Source organism: Sarcophilus harrisii, chromosome 3 (genome assembly GCF_902635505.1).
Source record: "Sarcophilus harrisii chromosome 3, mSarHar1.11, whole genome shotgun sequence".
In the NCBI taxonomy this organism is placed as follows: Eukaryota; Metazoa; Chordata; class Mammalia; order Dasyuromorphia; family Dasyuridae; genus Sarcophilus; species Sarcophilus harrisii.
In genome coordinates, this window is record NC_045428.1 from 330,810,113 (window position 1) to 330,831,588 (window position 21,476).

A 21,476-nucleotide genomic window follows, 5' to 3' on the forward strand; every position below is an offset into this window, starting at 1 on the left:
TTGTTCAATCCTAATTTTAAGGAACTATTTTCTTCAGTGAGCTTTTGTACTTTCTTTTACATTTGGCGAATTCTATTTTCTAAGTAGTTATTTATTTTGGTGAATTTTTGTATATTTTCCCCTATTTTTTGTGTTTCTTTTGCTAATTGATTCTCTTCTCCCTCCCATGATTCTCTTGTATTACTTTCATTTATTTCTCCAATTGTTCCTCTACTTCTCTTATTTGCTTTATAAAGTCCCTTTGAGCCTGAGAACAATTTACATTTTTCTTTGGGAGGGAGCTTGGCATGGAGCCATATTGACATAGTTGCCACCTTCTAAGTTTGTGCCTTAATTCTCTCTATTACCAGTCATTTTCTGTAGTCATTTTTTTTTGTTTTTTTTTAAAGATTTATTTTTTCTGCCTATTTTATGATTTGGTACTTTTATGTAAGAGTTGGGCTCTGCTCCTGCATTGTCCCAAGCTTGTTGAATCAGAACTCAGAGTCTTGTTGCTGGCTTTCACTAGACCAGGGCCTAGTTCTTGGCTTGCTCTAGAGGTGGGGGGCTCCTTTCTAGCATGTTCTGGGGGCAAGTCCTAAAAGCCAGCTTGATCTAAGATAGGGGACTCACCCTTTTTTCATCATACAGGCCAATTGACTCCTAGCGCCAAGATGATGGAATGAGCAAAAGGTCCCTAGAATCTACCCAAATTCCTCTCCAAACAACAGTGAAAACCATTTCAGAACCAATATAGGAGTGGGGAAGAAGATGAACAAAAGCTGGATCAGCCACCATCTATAAAGCTTATGTCCCTGTGACTTTCCTTAGCTTTAGTTTTCTAACCTATGAAAAGAGTTTTATTTTAGCTATAGACCTACAATCCTATGTTCATTTTATAATTGAAAGTTCTCATTGGACACAGGATAGAAATGAGCTTTCACTGGTTGAACACTACATTTAAAACACCTTTTTATTATTCATTATTTCTTCCTTCTTTCTCATTTCACCTGGAGTACATGTAACGCTAGATTTGGAATTCTGAACCTTGGATTCAAATTCTACTCTTGATATAAAGTTACTGTGAGACTGGGAAAAATCATTTAACTTCTCTGAGTTTCAGTTTCCTCATCTGTAAAATAGGATAAATAGCATTTACCTGGTTTTGTGGCTCAGATGGGATAATGCATGAAACTCTATGGAACTCTGAAGTTATATAATTATTAATTATATTCAATCTAATGAGTATTGTACTTAACATTACTCTGGCACACTCCTTGCCCTCAATAAACAAACTTTATTTTTTCAATAAAATGTGAGCTTCTTAAGGTCAGGGATTCTATTATTTTCTCTTTGAATTTTTGTGGTTTGGTGCATACAGCATCTTGTATGACAATTAAAATACACTTCATAAATGCCTGTTGAATTGAATGAATTACAATTAAATTACTTAAGTCAGGCAAACTCACTGTTTGGCATGACCCAAATTCCATTCTTTTTTTCTTTTGCTAAAGATTCTTTATGTTGGTCCCTATTTACAATATGATGATCATTCCAGGGATCTATTATAATCTTCCCTTTTGAACCAGTCCTTGGGATCTTTCCAGTGTGGCAGTGTAGCAGCACTCTGGGAATGTCAGTCCCCTTATTAAGTGAGTGTTTTAAGGATACAGCATCTCTGGTAAATTGATATTTTCCCATTTTTTTTTCTGGGGGGGAAAGGACTGGTAGAAAGAAAAGTCCTGACATGCTTTATAACCTGTTTTTTCATGCCTAGTTATCCTTTAAAGCAAGAGTTCTTGACTTGGTAGCCACAGACCCATTTATCTGTGGATAAATTCCAAGAACTTGGATGGGAAAAATTCATCTTTATTTTTATTAATTTTTTATTTCACTTGAAAACATTATTCTGATTGGCTCCATGGCTCCATGATGCAAACATGGTAAAAAAAGTTCCTGTCCTAAAGGAAAATAAGGTCTCAAGGCTAATGTTTAAGCCTTTTATTTCTTCAAGGACAGATAGACCTATCAGATTTTGTCCATATTTATCTTTGATTTACCTCAAACAATCACATCAATTTAACTTTGACTATCAGGCCATTTTGATGGTAGAATTTCTGGGCAATCAAAAAGTGGGGGAGTCGATTTTGAGACAGACAACTTCATAGTACCTTTCCTATCATGACACGCAGCCTGCCATCTAACCTGCCTATCCATAGACCTTGCCCTGCTTTCCACATGCAAAAGAAAAGGAAGCAACTGGCAGTTGGGACAGTTTGAGGGACTTGCATCAATTCATTTTCTATGATCATCTGTGGTCCAGGAGAAGGGAATTCATTTGATTTTTCAGTATTGGCTCCAATCAAAGAAAACACAATCAGTGAACTTTTCTTTTTCCTTTTTCTTAAGGATCTTGCCAGAGGGAACAGAGAAATGATACAGAGTGAAACCATCCACACTTGGATACACATGTGTATTCAACATAGGACATCTTGTGAATGAAACTAATCACTTAATTAAGGATTGATAATCAGGTTACAGTTTGAGCTTCAAGGAATTTGGGGACAATATGGGATGTTCTCTGTAGGAATCAGCTGCATGATACCCCAGCATCTTCATTGTGGTTACAGTTATGAACGCCCCAGGAACTTTTTGGGCAAGCCCAGATGCTTTTTTCAGACCCTGTGCATGCAACGTCATCCAACCAAATTTGTCCAGAACCTTTCAAATGACAACAGTGAAAAGGATAATTAAATCATGGGCTTCCAACTTGGACCAAACAACCTATAAAAACACTATCCACAAAGGCAGGACTATTCAAGAAATCTAAAATTTGGGGTTCTTTTAAAAGGTTTGGTGCAAGTCTTGGAGTTTGCTTAATATTCATTTAACTGTTAAATCCTATGAACTTTAATTTCAAATTGTCTCCCATCTCTTTCTCCCTTACCATTGCAATGACCTTTGCCTAGGACCTTGACATTATATATTGACAACTATGGAAGGCTTTTATTTGGTCTTCTTGCTTCTAGCTTTCCCCACTGTCATTCAGCTCTTCAATATTCCCTTAAATTTCATACCCTTTTTTGGGTTTGTGTTGCCATACTCTTTTCCCTCACTTCCTCCCCAATGCTTTCTTGCCACTTGTGGAAATAGCACCTGTGCTTAGAGGCTCAGCTTAGGTTCTTTGCTGTTTAGCTGTTTTTCAGTCATGTTTAACATTTTGTGACCCCATTTGGGGTTTTCTTGATAAAGATACTTGGCAAAGTTGTTCACCGTTTCTCTCTCCAGTTCATTTTACAGAGGAGGAAACTAAAGCAAATAGTGTTAAGTAACTTGCTTAGTGAGTATCTAGGGCCAGATTTAAACTCAGGAAGATGAGTCTTCCTGACTCTAAGCTCAGCACTCTATTCACTGTATCACCTTGAAGCCATTTAGATTCTAGCTCCTCTATAAAATCTTCCCAGAACACCTTAGACCACAGTGATCTCTCGCCCTTTCCATGTCTTCTCCAGGAGTCCAGAACTCTGCCCTCCTTTTAAGACTCCCAGAATTTACACAGATATTAGAACTTCAGTTCACCATGAGTGATTAGAGGTTGAGAAGAAAGTCATTTGGTTAGCCAATTAAAACAATTTAAACTTGGATGTGTGTGTTGGTTGGTCTTATCTCTGATGGTATTGGGTTTAAGAAAATCTTATATCTCAAAGGAAATTTTTTAGTAATGAGATATTGGGGAAAATTCTTTTGAACCAAAGGTTTCGAAGTGTCTGGCTTTTAATTTAGGAAAATTGTATTGAAATTAGTAATGAATCTCTCAAATAAGTATCTGAGGAACATGGGCTCATTTGTTTATTTTCAGTTTGTGACTTACCTGCTGTTGCAGAGAATACTCTTCCTGACCTGTAGCCCATCATGGCACAGAAGACAGTGGCATCATTGTCATCCCAGGAGTCATCACAGATAGTGCCCCAAATACCACCATAGAAAATTTCTGCACGGCCTCTATACCTGTCGCCAACAATTCTAACATAGGAGATTTGTTCTGTGGGGGGAAGTAGAAAAGATTCGCAAGGAACACGTGAGGAAATCATTGTTCTGTCCCACAGCAACACCAATGAGGCCAAGGGACAGAAATCCAGCTACTGTGTGTCATGATATCACTACAATTTCACTGACACCTATTGTTCCTTACACATGGATTCTGAGATATTGAGCACTGACTCCTCAGATTTGCAACTCTTGCTAATAAGATCCTCTTTGCCATTTTCCTAGCCTTTTGAATTTGACATCCTTATGACATCTGACCCAGAGTGCCTTCTACTTTACTTTGATCATGACTAGGATCATAGATCTCTTTCTCTTGGAGAGTCCTCACCTTCTGGTTCTATTCATTGCTCTTAATTGCCAATATATTTTTGTTCTATCAGTTGAATTTAAGAATCATATTATATAATTTTCTAAATTAATAGTACTACTTTAAAATAGTGGGGTTTTTAAGTAAATAATTATTTTAATAGAAATTAGCTGGATCATATGTTCTTCATGATTCAGTGACCACTGCCTGGAATCAGGTGCTATTCTTCCTTCCCTCCCTTTTTCATTCTTCCCTCTTTTCTTCCCCCCCTACTCTATTTTTCTTCTTACCCCTTCCCTCCCCTCCCCTCCCTTCCTTTCCTCTCCCCTCCCCTCCCTTCCCTTCCCCTTCCTTCCCTTCCCCTTCCCTTCCCCTTCCTTTCCTCTCCCCTTCCCTTCCCCTTCCTTTCCTCTCCCCTTCCCTTCCCCTTCCTTTCCTCTCCCCTTCCCTTCCCCTTCCTTTCCTTCCCCCTTCCCTTCCCCCTTCTCATCCCCCTTCCCTTCTCCTTCCCTTCCCCTTCCCTTTCCCTTCCCCTTCCCTTCCCTTCCTTTCCCCTTCCCTTCCCTTCCCTTCCCCTGCTAGAAACAGATAATGATGCATGGCTGAACTTTGGGGATCCCAGGGCCACCTCCAGGTCATGTTAAAACATTAAAAGAAGATTTTGGAATTCTCTTCCCTAAAGGATAAATTAAGATAAAAATGGGCAATACCTGCTCCTCCTTTGATCCCTTGTGGTCCAGTCTGACCTGTGATGAAAAGAAACGAGTCATTATGAGTACAGATCAGTTTGCAGCTCCTTTTTTTTTCCCTTCAGGAATAACTAGTGGGGGGTAAATGAGGACCTGAGAGATGGAGAAGAGATCATGTTCTCCCTTGTTCTGTCCAGAGATCTATCAGTAGAATTGAATTAAATTGAAATGAGCTATAGGAATTTATTCAATTTGCTTAGGAAAGGCTTTCCAGCTTATGCTTTTATTCATGAGCAAAAAAAAATATATAGGTTTAATCTTAAGACAAAAGGATTTAGTTTAGATCTGAGAAAGAACTTTCTGGTAGTGAGGGTTTATAAGAAAGGATTGTAGAATCTTTACTAGAGGACATTAATTGATATTAAGATGGATCCGTCCTCCCTAGAGACTAGGAGGATCCCTTGGGAGGAATGCTATAACCTCTATCCCTAAATGTAAATCCAACTCCTTGAAAACTTAAAATCATACTCCACAAAAAAGCAAACCAAACCAAACCAAACTAGAACCCTGCATTACCTTGCTGTCCTTTTTCTCCTTTTGTGCCTTTTAAGCCAGGTTCACCTTTATTCCCCATACTTCCTTGTGCTCCTTTCTGACCTGGAGGACCTACAGTAGAGAAAAGAGGTGCTAAGTGGTTCGTATCACAGATGCATACATGTGTGCACGTACCCGCGCGCATATGTGTGTGTGTGTGTTGTGTGTATGTGTGTGTGTTTCAATTTTAGTTTCCATTAAAATTGTTTAGTACCACTAAAATTGGTACTGCCTCCCTACCCAAATCTGTGATGAACAGAAATTGGGAAACAGACCCAAGAAAAATCAGACATCCAGTTGAAAAGAAATTATAAACTGTTCCTCTTTTCATAATCTTTTTGATTCAATTTTCACTGAATCCTGAAGGCTATAATAATCTGTCAATTAAATTATTTCAACTAAAAAGCATCAGTTAAACTGGTTATTTAGCCTATGTAGCTCAAACTAGTCTGTTTGACTGGTAGTCAATTGATAGAAATGTTCCAACCTTTAATTGTGAGATTATATAAGCCCAAAAACTAGGATAAATTCTGTAAATCATCTGGATGCTCTGTCTCCCTGGCTACATCCAGCTATTTTGGCATTCTAGATGTTTGGCTTTGTGTAGAAACCCTAGTCTGAGTATGTTGTTTTTGGGGAAGATGGAAGACAGAGTGCTGAACCTGAAGTCAAGAAGACTTGGATTGAAATCTTATCTTAGACATGAGCTGTGGGTCCCTGCCAAAATCATTTTAATTTCTCTGGACCTCAGTTTCCTCATTTGTAAAATGAGGCAGTTAGATTGGAGGACCTTTAGGGTGCATTCTAGCTCAAATAAAAAATTCTATGATCCTGGCCTGGTGAGAGCAGGACAAGGTAGTGCAAATTGTTCGGAAGATAAAGACCTTTCAGATCTGTGATTTTACAGTCTCTCTCACAATTGATGAATATAATTATTTTATTTTATCCAGATTAATATATTTGTACATATATTTCCCATGAACACTTTCCATCCTACCTCTACCCCAATTTGGGATATAGTTTACATTATTCTTTCCATTTTTTACAAAAGGAAACCAGGATCCCAAAAGCTCATTGACTTTTCTGAGATCACATCATACTATTCTAAGAACCAGAAGCCCTGGTTTTCCATATAGTCCCTTCAAGTCCATTACAACTTTGGGAAGTGGGGAAGAGAGAAGGCTATTGTATATTTCAAAGTCACAGAGTCACAGAGTCCTGCCATTTGAATGCCCAGCCTTTATTTATCTCTTTGAGAAATTAAAATCAAATAAGTACTCTACCTGAAACTCCTGCTTCTCCTTTTGTTCCCTTTTGTCCTTGATGCCCTAAGAGAAAAACAAAAAAGAAAAAAGAGGGGAGAAGATAATAAAATTTAGATATTAGACACTTTTCATCTTAAGACACTTTCTATTTATTGTCTGATTAATGCAGGAGGGAAGACACACTGGTTTCTTAGAATTTTTAAAAGGCCCCTTCACTTAGCATAAATGGAGACAGGATTGCAGATGGATACTAGTCTGTGTCTTCATGTCCAACAGAACCAAATGGGACTATAAACCTTGGTTCTTTAGGCCTCGTGATCCCTGCCTGAGACTGCTATATAGTAATTTAACAAAATTGTTTGATGTTTTCTGTGTACAGAACATTCTTGTGGCTAGACATATGGGGAGCCACAAAGCTCAGAAATATAAGCATGCTTCCTGCCCTTGGAGAGTCAACACTCTACAGTGGTTCTCAAACTCTTTTTCTCAGTATTTTTACGGTATTAACAACTATTGAGAATATGTCCAAAGAGTTTTTGTTTATATAGGTTACATAATAGATATTTATCATAAATAGAAAAAAAACCTAATTTTGAATTTGTAGACCCTCTGAAAGGATTTCAGAGACCCTCCAGGATTCACTGCACCACACTTTGAGAAGCACTGGTCTAGTAAGTACACATAAGCTACAAAAATATAAGCTTTTTGATACAGTATCTGTTTCATTTTTGGCTTTGAAATACTCATTGAGCACACAATAGCTATAGGTACAATAATACCTGAATGCATTGGAGAAGTACAAAAAGAAAGTCTGAAGAGGAAGCTTATTATGAAGGGGGGGGGAGGTTATAGAATATAGGAAAGTCTTCAAGGAGGAGCCAGAATTTGAATTGAGCTTTAAAGGATAGAGTAGGCATTCAACAGACAAAAATGAGAAATAAGGACTGGTCAAATAGAAAAGGATTGAACAAACAGTTTGGAGGGAGGAAAATAGTATATGTTCTGAGGACAGAGAGTAGAAATTGATGGGTAAAGTTCAATTGAAATAGTACATAATTTACCATCTCATTCATGGAGAATGAAAGCATTGAGTCCCAAGATATACTTTTAAGAAATGAGGTAATTGGGTAGAAGTGATTTCTCCAGAGTCATGCAACTAAGTGTCAAGAGTCTGAGAGCAGATTTGAAGTCCTTGAAGATCTCAAGTCCTCCAGTGCTGGTGCTCTATCCGCTGAGCCAGCAACCTGCTTCACAAAACATTTTTTTTTGATGGGAGTTGACATAGGGGACTCAATTGTAACATGGTATCCATTAAGAACTTTGGGTACATTGTATATTGTAGGAGCACAACAAGTTTGATTATTTTGGGGAATCTGTGTGTCATATCAGGACTAAAGTCAGGAAGGCAGAATACTTTTTAACAGAGTATAGTAACTGTTTACTTGTAGTTCTGTGAAGAATCCATTCATTTCTGCAGACACAATTTTTTGAGCAGCATTTTGTTTGATAGCTATTATTGAGATGGCATAGTATATTGGAAAGAGCATTGAACCTGGATTCAAATGCCAAATTAATGTCATTAAATCATAGGTCTAGATTTGAAAGGGGACCAAGAGGCCATCAGATTTATTTTTCAAATGAGAAAACTTTATCATAGGGAAATTAAATGATTTTCTAAAGTCACACAGGTAGCATCAAAGGGAATTTCTGAAACCAATTCCTCTGACTCTAGAATCAGTACTCTTGATATTCTGTTATTTGCTATCTACGTGACTTTAGTCATGTTACTATTTTGAACGGGCTTCAGTTTTCTCATCTTTAAAATGGAAGTAGTTGAAGTAGATGGCTTTTAAGATTTTTTCCCTAGATTTAGATCTTTGACCCTATGAGCTTAACATTCTCACTAAGGAAGAATTTTATACATGTATATATGTATGTATACATACATATATATAATATACACTTACATACATACACGTAAATGACACATATATTCCTTAAATTTTTAGGATAAGTGCACTAGAATGCCTTTGTTATTTCTGGGACACCTATAAATTATATTCTACTGAGAGATTATTTTTTTTTTTAAATGAGTTCCCATCTGGGAACTTGGCCTGAGTTAATCAAAACTGGACAAACACCACAGTCTCTTTGATTTGGGGAATACCAACATCCTGACACTAAAAAATATGTCTATAAATATAACCAGGAAAAGATCCCTGCATTGCAGTATCTAACCTCTAGTACTACCTTAATAAGATGCTGCCAGCCTACTGGACAATGGAAAGACCCCTCAGAAACACGTCTCTGATAGGAGCCTATAGTTTAAAAACATTCGACACATTACACAAAACATTTGGACACATTACAGGAATGTTATATATAGATTTGTGCACATTTTAATTGCTGTGTACCTAAACTTGGAAAATGTAATATTATATTTATTCTGGCTGTCAGAATTAGGAACTATATTGGACAAGTTATGATTGAATCAATTTATTTGAGGTGTCCTGGTTAATTGCAAATGAAATTCATGAAGTATGAACCAAAAGCTAGGAAAATATCTGAAATAAATACCTGTGACAAAAGTGGAAGAAGAGTTCTTGTGGTGAACTTTAAAAGATAAAGAAAAATTTCATACTTGAAAAGGGGAAAGGAGGATATTCTAACAACAGTGTTAAGCAAAAACATGGAAGTATGACAAGACCGTGTGTGTGTGTGTGTGTGTGTATGTGTGTGTGTGTGTGTGTGTGTGCATGTGTGTTTGATGGGGTATTGAGGGAGATAAAGTAGACAAAGATTTAATTAGTTCAGCTAAAAGCACAAAATAATGAGGGAAGAAATATGAAATAAAGCTGAAAAGGTAGAATCATACCATGCTGTGGAAAGCTTTGAATGTCAGGCAGAGAAGTTTGAATTTTATTTGGCAGTTGCTAACTAACCACACTGAAGATATTTGCATAAAGGAGTGACCTCTAGGTGAAGAAGTAGAGAATAGATGGTGATGCTGAGAAATGATGAAAAAATGAGAATTAAGGAAGACTCTTGTCATAAGGCTGCCATCTTTACAGGGAAGAAGATTGACTAATTGCTTAATTATCAAAATCAAAACCACATACATATATACCTACATAGAACCAGATCTCATATTACATGCATATATATACATTCATTTGTATATATGATTACATATATACATGAATATTCATGTATATATATACCTGTTTGTATGTGAGTTTCTCTCTATATATTACATATATATGTGTATGTTTGCATATATACACACATATACACATATAACCTTAGGTAAATTTTCTGTCCTTTCCATATAGATCTCTGTGTATACTTTTTGTTTGTATATATTTATTTGTGTACATACACACACGTCTAATTAATATATGTGCATATTAGGTATCAAGGTGAAAAAGATGTCAAACCCTCTAGTCCACAGTCTATTCATATTAGGAAAATAAGGTCCTGGGAATTTGGATGATTTGACCAAGATCATATCAGAGATGGTCCTCTGATTCCACCATATTACATCACAACTCCCTTCCCCTACCCCAGGGCTCCAGGGTAAAACATTTAATCAATTATTCCCAACAGATCACAGAAGACATGGAATGGGCTTCAGTTATATCAGATCTCATCCCTGATACTTGTGGTCTTGGACAAGCTGCTTAAACTTCCCTGGATCTCCATTTCTTCATCTTTAATGGGGATATTGGATTAGATGGCCTAGAAAGTCCCTTCTAGCTCTGCATGTGTGATCCTAATGTAAGGCAGTTAGCTAGAGAAACAAATAGAATGCTGTACTTGGAAGATCTGAATCCAAAACCAGCCTCAGGTACTTACTAGTTTTGTGACCCTGGGCAGATTACTTTAATCTGCATTTGCCTCAGTTTCCTCATCTGTAAAATGGGAATACTAATTAGTTCTTATCTCTCAGGGTTGTTTTGAGAATAAAATGAGATAATATTTGGAAAATATTTTGCAAATATTAAAGCACTATATAAATGTTACCTATCCTCCCCCTCTTCTTCCTTTTCCTTTTCTCCTCCTCATTGTCATCATTGTTGTCATTGTTGTTAGTTAATATTCTCTTAAATTAACTCCCTCTTCATATGGAGCAGGTTACTCTTAAAAAGGGCAGTAAATAATGCTTTTGTGTAAAGAAAAAGAATTATATCAATTGGTCAAGAATATAAGATATTGTCTCTGTTTTTGATAAATATTTCATTTAATAAAAATTGTTAAAATATGTATATGAAGAAACAGTTTTCAGATGTTATTTGAGCCATTTCACATAGACAATGACTTGTGCAAAAAATATAGACTTAAATCATCTTACAAAAAGATATAATAATGAATTCTGTTTGTAATGTTTGTGTGTTTGCAAGTGAATAGTTTGTAAATGAATACTGTTTGCAAGTGAATAGTTTAATGGTTCAAAGGATCAAAGAAAATGTTTTTATTCAAAATGGGAATAATACAAATATGAAGAAATTAATTTCAAGGACACAAAATGAAATTTGAAGACCATGTTGAGAAATTTGTGCTGTAGGGCAATATGGTCCTGGAAGATTTAGGCAACAGGAGGCAGAAGTTGGATTGTTAACAGTGAAGATACTGAAGACCCAAGTAATAGTGTCAATAGGTAGTAAAATATATATATTTATAAAAGTTGTTTGAAGAAATCAGCAACAGGAGTAGCTATCTAAAAAAGAGTTAATCATGGGATTTTTGATGGATTGGACAGAAACTCAATCTCATTGGATCAGAATTTCTCAGTGCCATCTAGAGTTTAAGCAAAGATAATGCCTCAGAAGTGCCTGGTTTATTTTGCAACCCTCTTTCCCTCTGATTTGAAAGAGAAAATGAAAAAGGGAAAAGATAGCTTTGTAACTGATACATAGGATGAAATCCTAAGATTTAATATGTTAACATGGAATCCTGGTAAATGAAAAGTTGACTAAGCTTATTTTTCTTACTCACTGAGGTAACTTGAGTCTGTATTGCTCAAAGATAGCCCAATACACTTTGCAATTCATTAGGCTTAAAGGAATCCATTATAGATATTATTCAGCAATATTTTCTTAATACCCTTTAAAATGTGATTGTAAGTCAAAAGTGCTTTTATTAGTTTATTTATTATATTGCTTTGAGTATGGAAGAGAAGTAGATTTGACCAACTGAAAAGTGCCAAGTACCAACAGACAAGCAATTAGTAGAGAAGCGGTTAGTAGAGAAGTATGTTGCATGTGCTCATAAGTGGATTTACAACATTAAAGTCTTTAATCCAGAGATAGGGATTAACTTGAATACATAGGCTTTCTTCCCTAATCTGCTTCCCTACCAAGTTCATGTCTGTGTCCACTCTCCTCATATATATCAAAAGCATTGGTAGTATATCTATAAAAGTTTATGTGTTATTTTTGATTTGTCTTTTATCATTCATTCACTTGCTTTAATATATGTGTACCTATGATGTCATTTCCCCCCTGATTGCTAAGTAGATGGTTATATTTAGAATTTACAAGTATCATCTTATGAGTTTCTGTTTTGTGTAAGTAGAAATACATTGATGGGTGCTTGAGTGGTGAGTAGATATTATATATGTCTCCTCAACGGGGTTACCCCAAGACTCTGAGAAAAATTTGAGTGTAATTTAACAGTAGTAGTCCTTATCTAGGAACTTAAACCTGGCAGTATAAAAAGTTGTTGGAGAGAATGAGACAGTCAAAAGTATGAGTAGGTATCTCTGCAAGAAATGTAAAGTGTTACAGAAAAATGGTTGTATGTAGCCCATATATTAATGGACATTATACTATTAAATCTTCCATATCTATCTATCTCTCTATCTCCCTCTAATATATATTACATATAATTTCCCATATATATACTTGGAATATATATAGTACCTATACATGTCTATCATTATATATAATACCTATATATATGACAGGTAGGTAGGTAGGTAGGTAGATAGAAAAATAGACACAGATAGATAGATAGATAGATAATGAAAGAGCCTGTAACTAAGAGTAAGTTGACCAGAAAACAATTTGAAAAGTAGCTGAGTCTAAGAGATTGGATGCAAAGGACAAAAAGAAACTGAATAAAAATGATGGGATTCCTAGGGATAAATGGATATCTGTCACAACTGTGGCTGATGAGACAAAACATTTCACTGGAGAACAAAAGAGAATATGCAGCCGGGTGGGAAAGGACTTGGTTCCACTAGTATCCCATGAGTTGGACTTTATGTGTGAGAGAATATGGTGTGAAAAGTAGCATGATTTGAGAGAGATGACTTGCCAAAGATTATATAGTAAGAGGAAAAGTCTCCACACAAGACATTTGCCTTTAAGTCTAGCATGCTTTTCATAGCCCATTCTGCATTGAACTTCCCTAAACCAGAGGAATGGGGTTTACAATACCTGTTATAATACCTTCTGTCCAGAGAGCAATAATAATGAAGATTCACATATATGTAAGCATATAGAATTACTCTTTCCACATTACAGGGGTTAGGGTATGACATCCCCCATAATCTGAAAAATTCATGTAAAATTTTTGATTTTTCCTTTGTACCAGAAAACAAGTATGAATTATTATGGCGTTAAAATATGTTACTAATGCTATATATATATAGTGCCTTTTTGATTTTTCTAAATTTGCTGTCATTTGCTGACCTTCTGTGTTAACTGTGGCTTCCACAAAGGGCCCCTCAAATTCTCATTTAATTTCTTATTCACACACACATGCATAATTGAACACTTAAGTACTCTATGAAATTTGAATTTTATGGTCAGCTTCTTGAAATTCAAGTTTGAATTCCTGGCATCATGAGAAAGAAATAAACTTTATCATATGAAAATGAGTAAAATCATTACCATAGAAACTAGCTGTAGACCTTGCTCTCATCAGTAAAGTAGGAGAAGGCAGAAAATGATCTATTCATGTTCTCTGTACATTTGAGAAAATTTTCTGATTGTGAACTTGGATTCTTGTTGAGCAATCCCCTGAGGTAGCAGATCTCAAACTATGAATTAGCAATTAGGGAGTAGAGAAGTAACTATCATTAGAAATTGGGCCAGGCATGTAGACCAGTGATCATTGGCTCCGGGGTGAGTCTGTCATTCTAAGTCTGCCAATGAGGAGGGATCAAAGTGAGTTCCACCAGGGAGTGTGAGGAAAGAGCAAGAATAAAAGTTCAGTCTGGAAGAAGATCCTTTGTTCAATGCTCAGCTTTGGCAAGGATTAAACAATCTTAGATTTAGAGTTGGAAAGAACTTTAGCAAAAATTCAGTAGAAAAATTCTAATATATACATACATAAATACGCACATATGTATATATATAGAGAGAGAAACAGAGAGAGAGAGAGAGAGAGAGAGAGAGAGAGAAATTTCTTAGAAGATGGACAGCTGTAGGAGAAGAAGAAATAGGTGACAAGCACATTTGGAATCAAAGCTTAAAGGCAAGAGAGAAATCTTTAGGGGTTAGAGAGAGAAAGCTCTTTCTTTCAAAGGAACAAATAGATTACGAATGGGTCATAGGATCATAGATTTAGATCACAGAAGAGACTTAGTCCAAGCTCACATTTTACAGATGAGAAAACAGATACCCAGAGAGGTTAATTAAGCAACTTTTCTAAGACACAAAAATGGTAAGTGTCCAAGCTGACATTTGAATCCAGACACTCTGATTCCAGATTGATTCATTGGGCAATGCTACCTCTTTAGCAAGTATAAAAGGTAAGGAAAAGGACAATCCTGAAACCCAGTAGAATGACTTGTCCTGAGCAGGGAGTAAGATTGGTTAAAAAAAAAAAAAAGATGCATGCCTTTGGAGAGCTGGGGGATCCCACAATCAGAACTAAAGTTTGAAAGAGTAGATTTTGGAAGGACAGACATTTTGCAACCTTGCCAAACTAAATTCATCAGTTAGAAACTTAGAGTTTGATCTAGCAGACAGATGAGACAGTATTAGGCCTGTTGACTAGGAGCAAGAGCTGGGGAAAAGGGACCAACTCTGTCAGTTAGGAGATCACTGTATTTAGAGGACAGAACTCTGGAAAAGTATACTTGAAACAAGGATTTACAGCAGGGTGTTTACTCAATGTGATTGATGAGATAATGGTTCTCTAGTTCACATATACTTAGTATTTAGTATGGTGATGTAATGGTTCTCTAGTTCACAGATACTTAGTGTGTTATAATGATATAATCATACTGAGGTATTTAAGGGCTGAGAGGACTGGAAACAGAGATATTCCATCTCTGACCAGCCTCATGGTGGCTCTCCTGCCTTCATCATTTCTCCACCTAAAGACCAAGACCCATCCTGAGTCTGGACATTACAACTCTTGAAGAGGGAGATTTTGTTCTAATTATGTTTGTATATGAGCTCAGTAGTCAATGAGAAGACTTTTATAAACTTTCCCCCTTCATTTAGTAGTAAAAAATTAACTAAAACCACCTAAAAGAAGAACATGGAATTGTTTACAGAGAATAGGACAAGAGAAAAGAAAAAAAAGCCATTCTGATTTTTTTTTTTGGATGGAAAAGTTGGAGGTACATAGAGCAGGGTAGAATAGAAAACTCAAAGGAAGAGGCATTGGGAGTGAAAAACCAGAAAGAAATGTCAGCAAGCAAAGCTCTGAAGTTTGCTGGCACAAAAAAAGGGTGGGTTTCAGAGTATAGGAAATAGAAATGAAGGTGAAGAGCATATATAAAAAGAAAGCAAGGAAATGTAGTCGGGGGAGAAAGGAATTCTTTCCGAAAGAGAGTTTCACTTATTTCCCTAAGCCATGATTATTTTCTCATGAGTTGCCAACAGTTTTGCAGATTTTATCAAAGACCACAGCCTAAAAGCTTTAAACACTTTGTGTCCAGTTGCCCCTCTATCCTGATGGGTGACTTCCTCTTCTGGTCCATTCTATGAAAATGGTCCTGCTTACTCACTTTATCCCCTACTCTTCCTATAGTTAACCTCAGTTAACCTCTATTAACTTCAATAACCTCCTGCAGCTGCATAAGATCCCCTTTCTACTTCTTTCCCCACCTTCTCTTTCTGGAACGATGATAAAATATTAATTTCCTCAAGGAAAATTATGACCCCACTCACCATACTGGTACCCTTAGGACCAAAATACCTCTTTTTGGCAATCACCACTATATAAACAGTTAATCCTTCAACTTTCACAAGAGTAATGTTCCAAGAAAAAGGTGCAAAAGTCAACAAAATGCAAATGTTGATACATCAGACCTATAGGACGTGAGGGATCAGGTTCCTATGATCACCAAAACCTATAATCATTTACTAAAGATTACTGAAAATAAACATTTTACATACAATTCTTTATAACATTAATTCTGAAAACATGCACTTTTCCTAACATAGTAACCATGAAATAGTCCATAAAATGCAGTATGCAAAATAATTGGCAACATGGAAAACATTTTTTCTCACCTGTAATTTCTTAGAATTCTGTGATATTTTGTACTAACATCTTAATTTTTAAAAATTATTGATTTTAGTTAATACTATACTGCTATAAACCTCTCTGCACTGGCCACCTTCTGAAGATTAAGGGAGATATTTTTGGAACTTTAGTCTCTGCTGATGGAAAAACTGATGAAGAAATCCCTTTATTTATAAGATAGGGTGAACAAGACTAGTGAAGCAGCTAGTAGGATATCTACAAACTTGCATGCATCATGCCTCTCCTGCTTTTTTTTTTTTCTCTATTCCACATAGCCCCAAATGTTTGAGACTGCCAATGCAAAAGTAAAAATGAATGTTAATAATAAAATCACCGGAATTCTTGAAGTAGTGAAAGTGAAATGTGTGACTATAAAGGACAGATTGCATGTTATTTCTTCCTATTAGAATGTAAACTCTTTAAAAGAAGTCCGTTACAGTTTTTGACACCCCTCTCTTCCTCAATAATTTTCCTCTTTAGATTTTCATCACATTTATTCCCTTAGACTTTTTCAATAACTTTATTTGCTCCCTTGGGTTTAACTATCATTTCTATGCAAGTGACTCCTAGAGCTACATATCTAGCACCAGACTGTCCTAAAAACTTTACTCCTATATCAACAAGTATTTTTTGGATATTTCAAACTAGTTTTCTCAGAAATATCTTAAACTCAACATACCTAAAATTAAACTTATCTTTTTCTCCACCCTAAACATCCTTATCCCTGTCAAAGATATCATCACTATTCTTCCAGTGTCCCAGGTTCCTAATTTTAGTATTATCCTTGACTATCCCTTACCTCATATAGCCAATCAGTTGCCAGATCTCACTGTCTCTACCTTCACAAAATCTCTTGAATGTGATCCCTATTCTCTAATCTCATAGCTACCATCTTAACTCAGGCCCTTAATTCAGGGAAAGGTACGAGGTCCTCTAGCCTAGCACACTGTAACTGCTTCCTCATCCTTCTCCTTGCTTCAGACCTCTCACCATTACAGTCTATTTCAGTGGTTCTCAAACTCTTTTTCTCAGTATCTTTACGGTATTAACAACTATTGAGAATATGCCCAAAGAATTTTTGTTTATATGGGTAACATAATAGATATTTATCATAAATAGAAAAAAAACTAATTTTGAATTTGTAGACTCTCTGAAAGGATTTCAGAGACCCTCCAGGATTCACCGCACCACACTTTGAGAACCACTGGGACTCTATTTCATCCATTGCTGCCAAATAAATTTTCTTTATATTCAATTCTGATGATATGACTCCCCTAACCAACCAAAACCAGTAGTTTCCCATTGCCTCTAAGATAAAATATAAACTTTTCTGTTCATCTTTTAAAACCCTTCACAAACTGGCCCCAATTATTTTTGTACCTTTTTTTGGATTGCACTCCCTCCTTCCCTTTTAGATTCATCCAAAGTGCTCTTTTCTGTCTTCATTCATAACACTCTATCTCCTATCGCCATCTTCTAACTCTATATCTTTGCGCTGGCCATCTCCCAGGCCTGGAATGCACTCTCTCTTTATTCCTAACTCAAAGAATCCATCTCCTTCTTAAAAGAGAGCTCAGACATTATTTTCTGCATGAAGCCTTTCCTAATCCACTAACTGCTAGTGCCTTCCTGCCTAAAGAGTCTTCTAACTGCTACAGTTCTGAATTGACTTTATATTTTTGCTGTACATACTTTTTACATGTATTTGTTGTCTCCCCCATTAGAATTCAGGTTCATCACAAGTAGGAATCATTTCAGTTTCTGTACTTGTATTCCAAGCAGGTAGAATAGTGTTTTTCATTAATTAATTAATTCATGATCTTGAATAGGAAGAGATTAGATTAGAAGGTAAGGAGGATTGGATACAGCTGGTCCTTAAAGAGACACATAGTCTTTGAGACTAAAGAGTCTTTCCATGCAAGAATGTTATTACTTGGCTACAAGGCAAGTACACTTCTACTAACTCCACTTTCCCAAGAAGTTTGCCAGTATCAACAAAGTGCCCCTCTAAAATGATTTCAGGAAGCAGTTTTCTTAAAACATTCTCATAGGAAACTGCACAGTCAATTTGGAAATTACTACATAACAAAAATTAGGGTTTTTTTTTTCCTTCTGTTGAACAGAAAGAGAAAACAGGTAAGGCAATTGGGAGTTTTTAAAGAAGGGAGGTGGGAAGTATTCAAATGTGTGGATAGAGGAAGTTTTGAGCATTTCTGTCCACTTGATGGAACCCTTGAGGCTTATGGAGGTGAGGACCACTAGGTCACCCTCAGTATCCCTTTAAAGACTAGTGCCTCTAATCAAAGGTAAGTAGGCAATATACAGTGGATAGAATGTTAAACCTAGAAACAGCAAAATTTGACTTCAAATCCAGTTTTGGAGAGTCTTTAGCTCTGTGACTCTAGGCAAGTCATTTAACTTCTGTTTTTTTTTTTTTTTTTTTTCCCTTCAGTTTCCTCAACTGTAAAATGGTAAAAACAATGGACCTAGTTCTAAGGATTATTGTAAGGGTCAGAAGAGATATTTATAAAGTTCTTAGAACTAGATACTATATAAATGCTTATATCCCACCTCTTTACGTATGGCAATCTTCTGGAAGAGAGATGATGGTTAAATTCGGAGTATAGAATGAGGCACATATCCTTTTGGACATGGTCAGTGTGAGAACTTATTTTGCTTTACTATTCAATTTGTTACAAAAGTTTTCTTTTTCTTTTCATTTCATTTTTATTGGAGAGATGAAGAGGGGATGATGAGATGGTGAAAAATAGATTTTCATTAGTTGAAAAAAAAGTAAATTAAAATTTTTAGAAGTTTTAAAAAGCAAACAAAAAAACTCATTATGTGCCTCTGCTTTTCCTGGGTTCACCAAGTCATTTTTTTAAAAGTAAATTTGGTTTCACAAGTAGTTTTCCTTACTGAAATAGTAGGCAAGCTGATTTAGCTAAAGGCTCTAATTTTAATCTTTCTGACAGAGTTTTCACAGTAAGTTAGTAGATTGACAGTATTATGACCTTCTCTTTGAGTTTGGTTGTCATGAATCAATGCCATTCCTTTCCCTTTATTGCTGGTAGATTGACTGAATTTCTGAGCCTTCAAAGCTGAGGACTTCCCCACCCTCAAAGCTTGCCCCAGAATCAGTAGTCATTAAGGTCTGAGCTGAGTCATTATTGCTATTGGGAAGCTTATAATGATGGTATATACAGAGATCAATTATTCCTGTGCCTCAGTGATGAACTTATGGTCACAGAGATAGTAGCAGTATAGAAGACAAATTATTATTCCTTCCATGTCCCAGGGACAAATTCTGGTTTTGAAATTAGAGACAGATAATAAAGCACTTTACATTCATAAACATGTCAAATTATTATCTGTTATAATTAGGTCAGTCATTGAAGACCCTCTGGAAATGGACAATATCTTTCACCCTCATGTGTCCAAGAACCTGGGTGAGGGGTGGGGAAAGGGACTGAAAGGATAGACAGGAAAGGGATTAAGAGGGAGATAGTTTTGTTTGGTTCTGGCAAGTAGAGAGATGTTGCAGTGGCCTGAGCCCCTGAATGTTCTGCCCAAGGATTTGATCTCTTGTGTCCTTTATTACCTGAATCTCCTTTGTCTCCCTTTACACCTGGTACTCCCATAAGTCCAGATGGTCCTGGAGGTCCTAGAGATCAAATGAAACACAGAGACAATTAGGAGTAGGTAGAGGTGCTTTTAGAATTCACCATAAAAATCAAGAGATGGAGCAGCAGAGGTTATGTTTGTTGAAGACAGGGACTGACTGATTTTTGACTTGGAATCTTTAAAGTAAGTAGTTGTAAACCCTTACCAGATGCTCATGGAATTGAATTACCTGGTGGTCCAGAAGGACCATTTTTGCCAGGTTCTCCCTTGGTACCAGGAATTCCTGCTAAACCTGGTACTCCAGCGACACCCTTAGCTCCAGGCTGACCTGAAAGTTAAATAAAGCCTTCAAGTTAGCGGTCATTTTAGTGAGATTGTTGGAAAAAAAACTAAAAGATATCCCCTGTCCTCTTGTCCTCAAAGGTCAAAGATTTGCCCTCCCCCATCCCTAAACATTCTAGAATACACTTTTTAAACATTTTACTTCATATAGCTTCAGTTATGACTCAATTGGCCACTAGTAAAAGCATCCATAGACTTTTATGTGCTTTTTTTTTTTTTTTAATAAACTACTGGTAGAAAGCTGCTAGGACTTCTATAGTTGTTAGAGTCCATGCTTTGGATTTCAATAGCACTATCCTTCTATTGTAGAAAAAAGAGGAGAGTATAATTGACAATATCAATTAGTCTTGTCTCTTTTTTGCCTCTCAGTTGCTCTAGAGAAACTAGATTTTTTTTTTAGAAACCCAGATGCCTAAAGGAATGCTGAAATAGAAAGGGTTTCTCTTGCTGACTTTGAATTGGGGTTCTGTTCAGCAATCAGGATGCTTTGGGGGCTTGATAAATACCAGAAGTTAGCACTGGTGGCAAAAATAAAGTTAATACAGTTATCATTCTTTTGCCCAGCTCTTACCTGGCTCTCCTTTTGGCCCAGGAGACCCATTCATTCCTGTAATAATTTAAAAAAAAAGTTTTTCAGGTAATCTTTCCCATAGGGTTACCTTAATGGAAAATGGAGATATCTGGTCATGTGACATCTTACCAGTTTTGCCTGGCTCCCCAGCGACACCCTGTAAACCACGTAATCCTGGAGGTCCTATCATACCTACGTCTCCTTTCTGGCCCATTTCCCCTTTACTTCCTAGGAAAACAAGAAAACATAAGTTAGGCTTAAATAGAGGACAATAATGACATCTGTCACTTTTTGCTATTTCCAATCCATTAATTTATTCATTCAATCAGTATTCGTGAAGTACTTAATATGTGCCAAGTACTATGGTAGATTCTGGAAATACAAACTCAGAAATGAAACCATCTCTGTCTTCAAAATGTTTGCATTTTATTGGAGGAGGGAAGAAACTGAAAATCACAGAGAAGTAAATATGAAATATATTCAGAGATAATATTATCAAAATTTAAGCTCCTTGAAGTTTAGGATTATTTATTTCACTTTCATCTTGAGTGCTTAGCACAGTGCTTGTC

General features: G+C 36.3%; 1 protein-coding gene across 1 annotated transcript in view; it reads right to left on the minus strand.

Annotated features, from left to right (window-relative positions):
- Positions 1-1,635: 1,635 nt before the first annotated feature.
- MARCO (macrophage receptor with collagenous structure) overlaps positions 1,636-21,476 on the minus strand; it is a 55,010-nt gene continuing 35,169 nt past the window's right edge. The window contains exons 9-17 of the mRNA XM_012544668.3: positions 21,037-21,135; positions 20,908-20,943; positions 20,224-20,322; positions 19,972-20,034; positions 6,900-6,944; positions 5,599-5,688; positions 5,044-5,079; positions 3,851-4,021; positions 1,636-2,700 (exon numbers count right to left, since the gene is read on the minus strand). Of these exons, the coding sequence (XP_012400122.1) occupies positions 2,570-2,700; positions 3,851-4,021; positions 5,044-5,079; positions 5,599-5,688; positions 6,900-6,944; positions 19,972-20,034; positions 20,224-20,322; positions 20,908-20,943; positions 21,037-21,135 (770 nt within the window). The 3' untranslated portion in view covers positions 1,636-2,569. The remainder of the gene's footprint in view (positions 2,701-3,850; positions 4,022-5,043; positions 5,080-5,598; positions 5,689-6,899; positions 6,945-19,971; positions 20,035-20,223; positions 20,323-20,907; positions 20,944-21,036; positions 21,136-21,476) is intronic.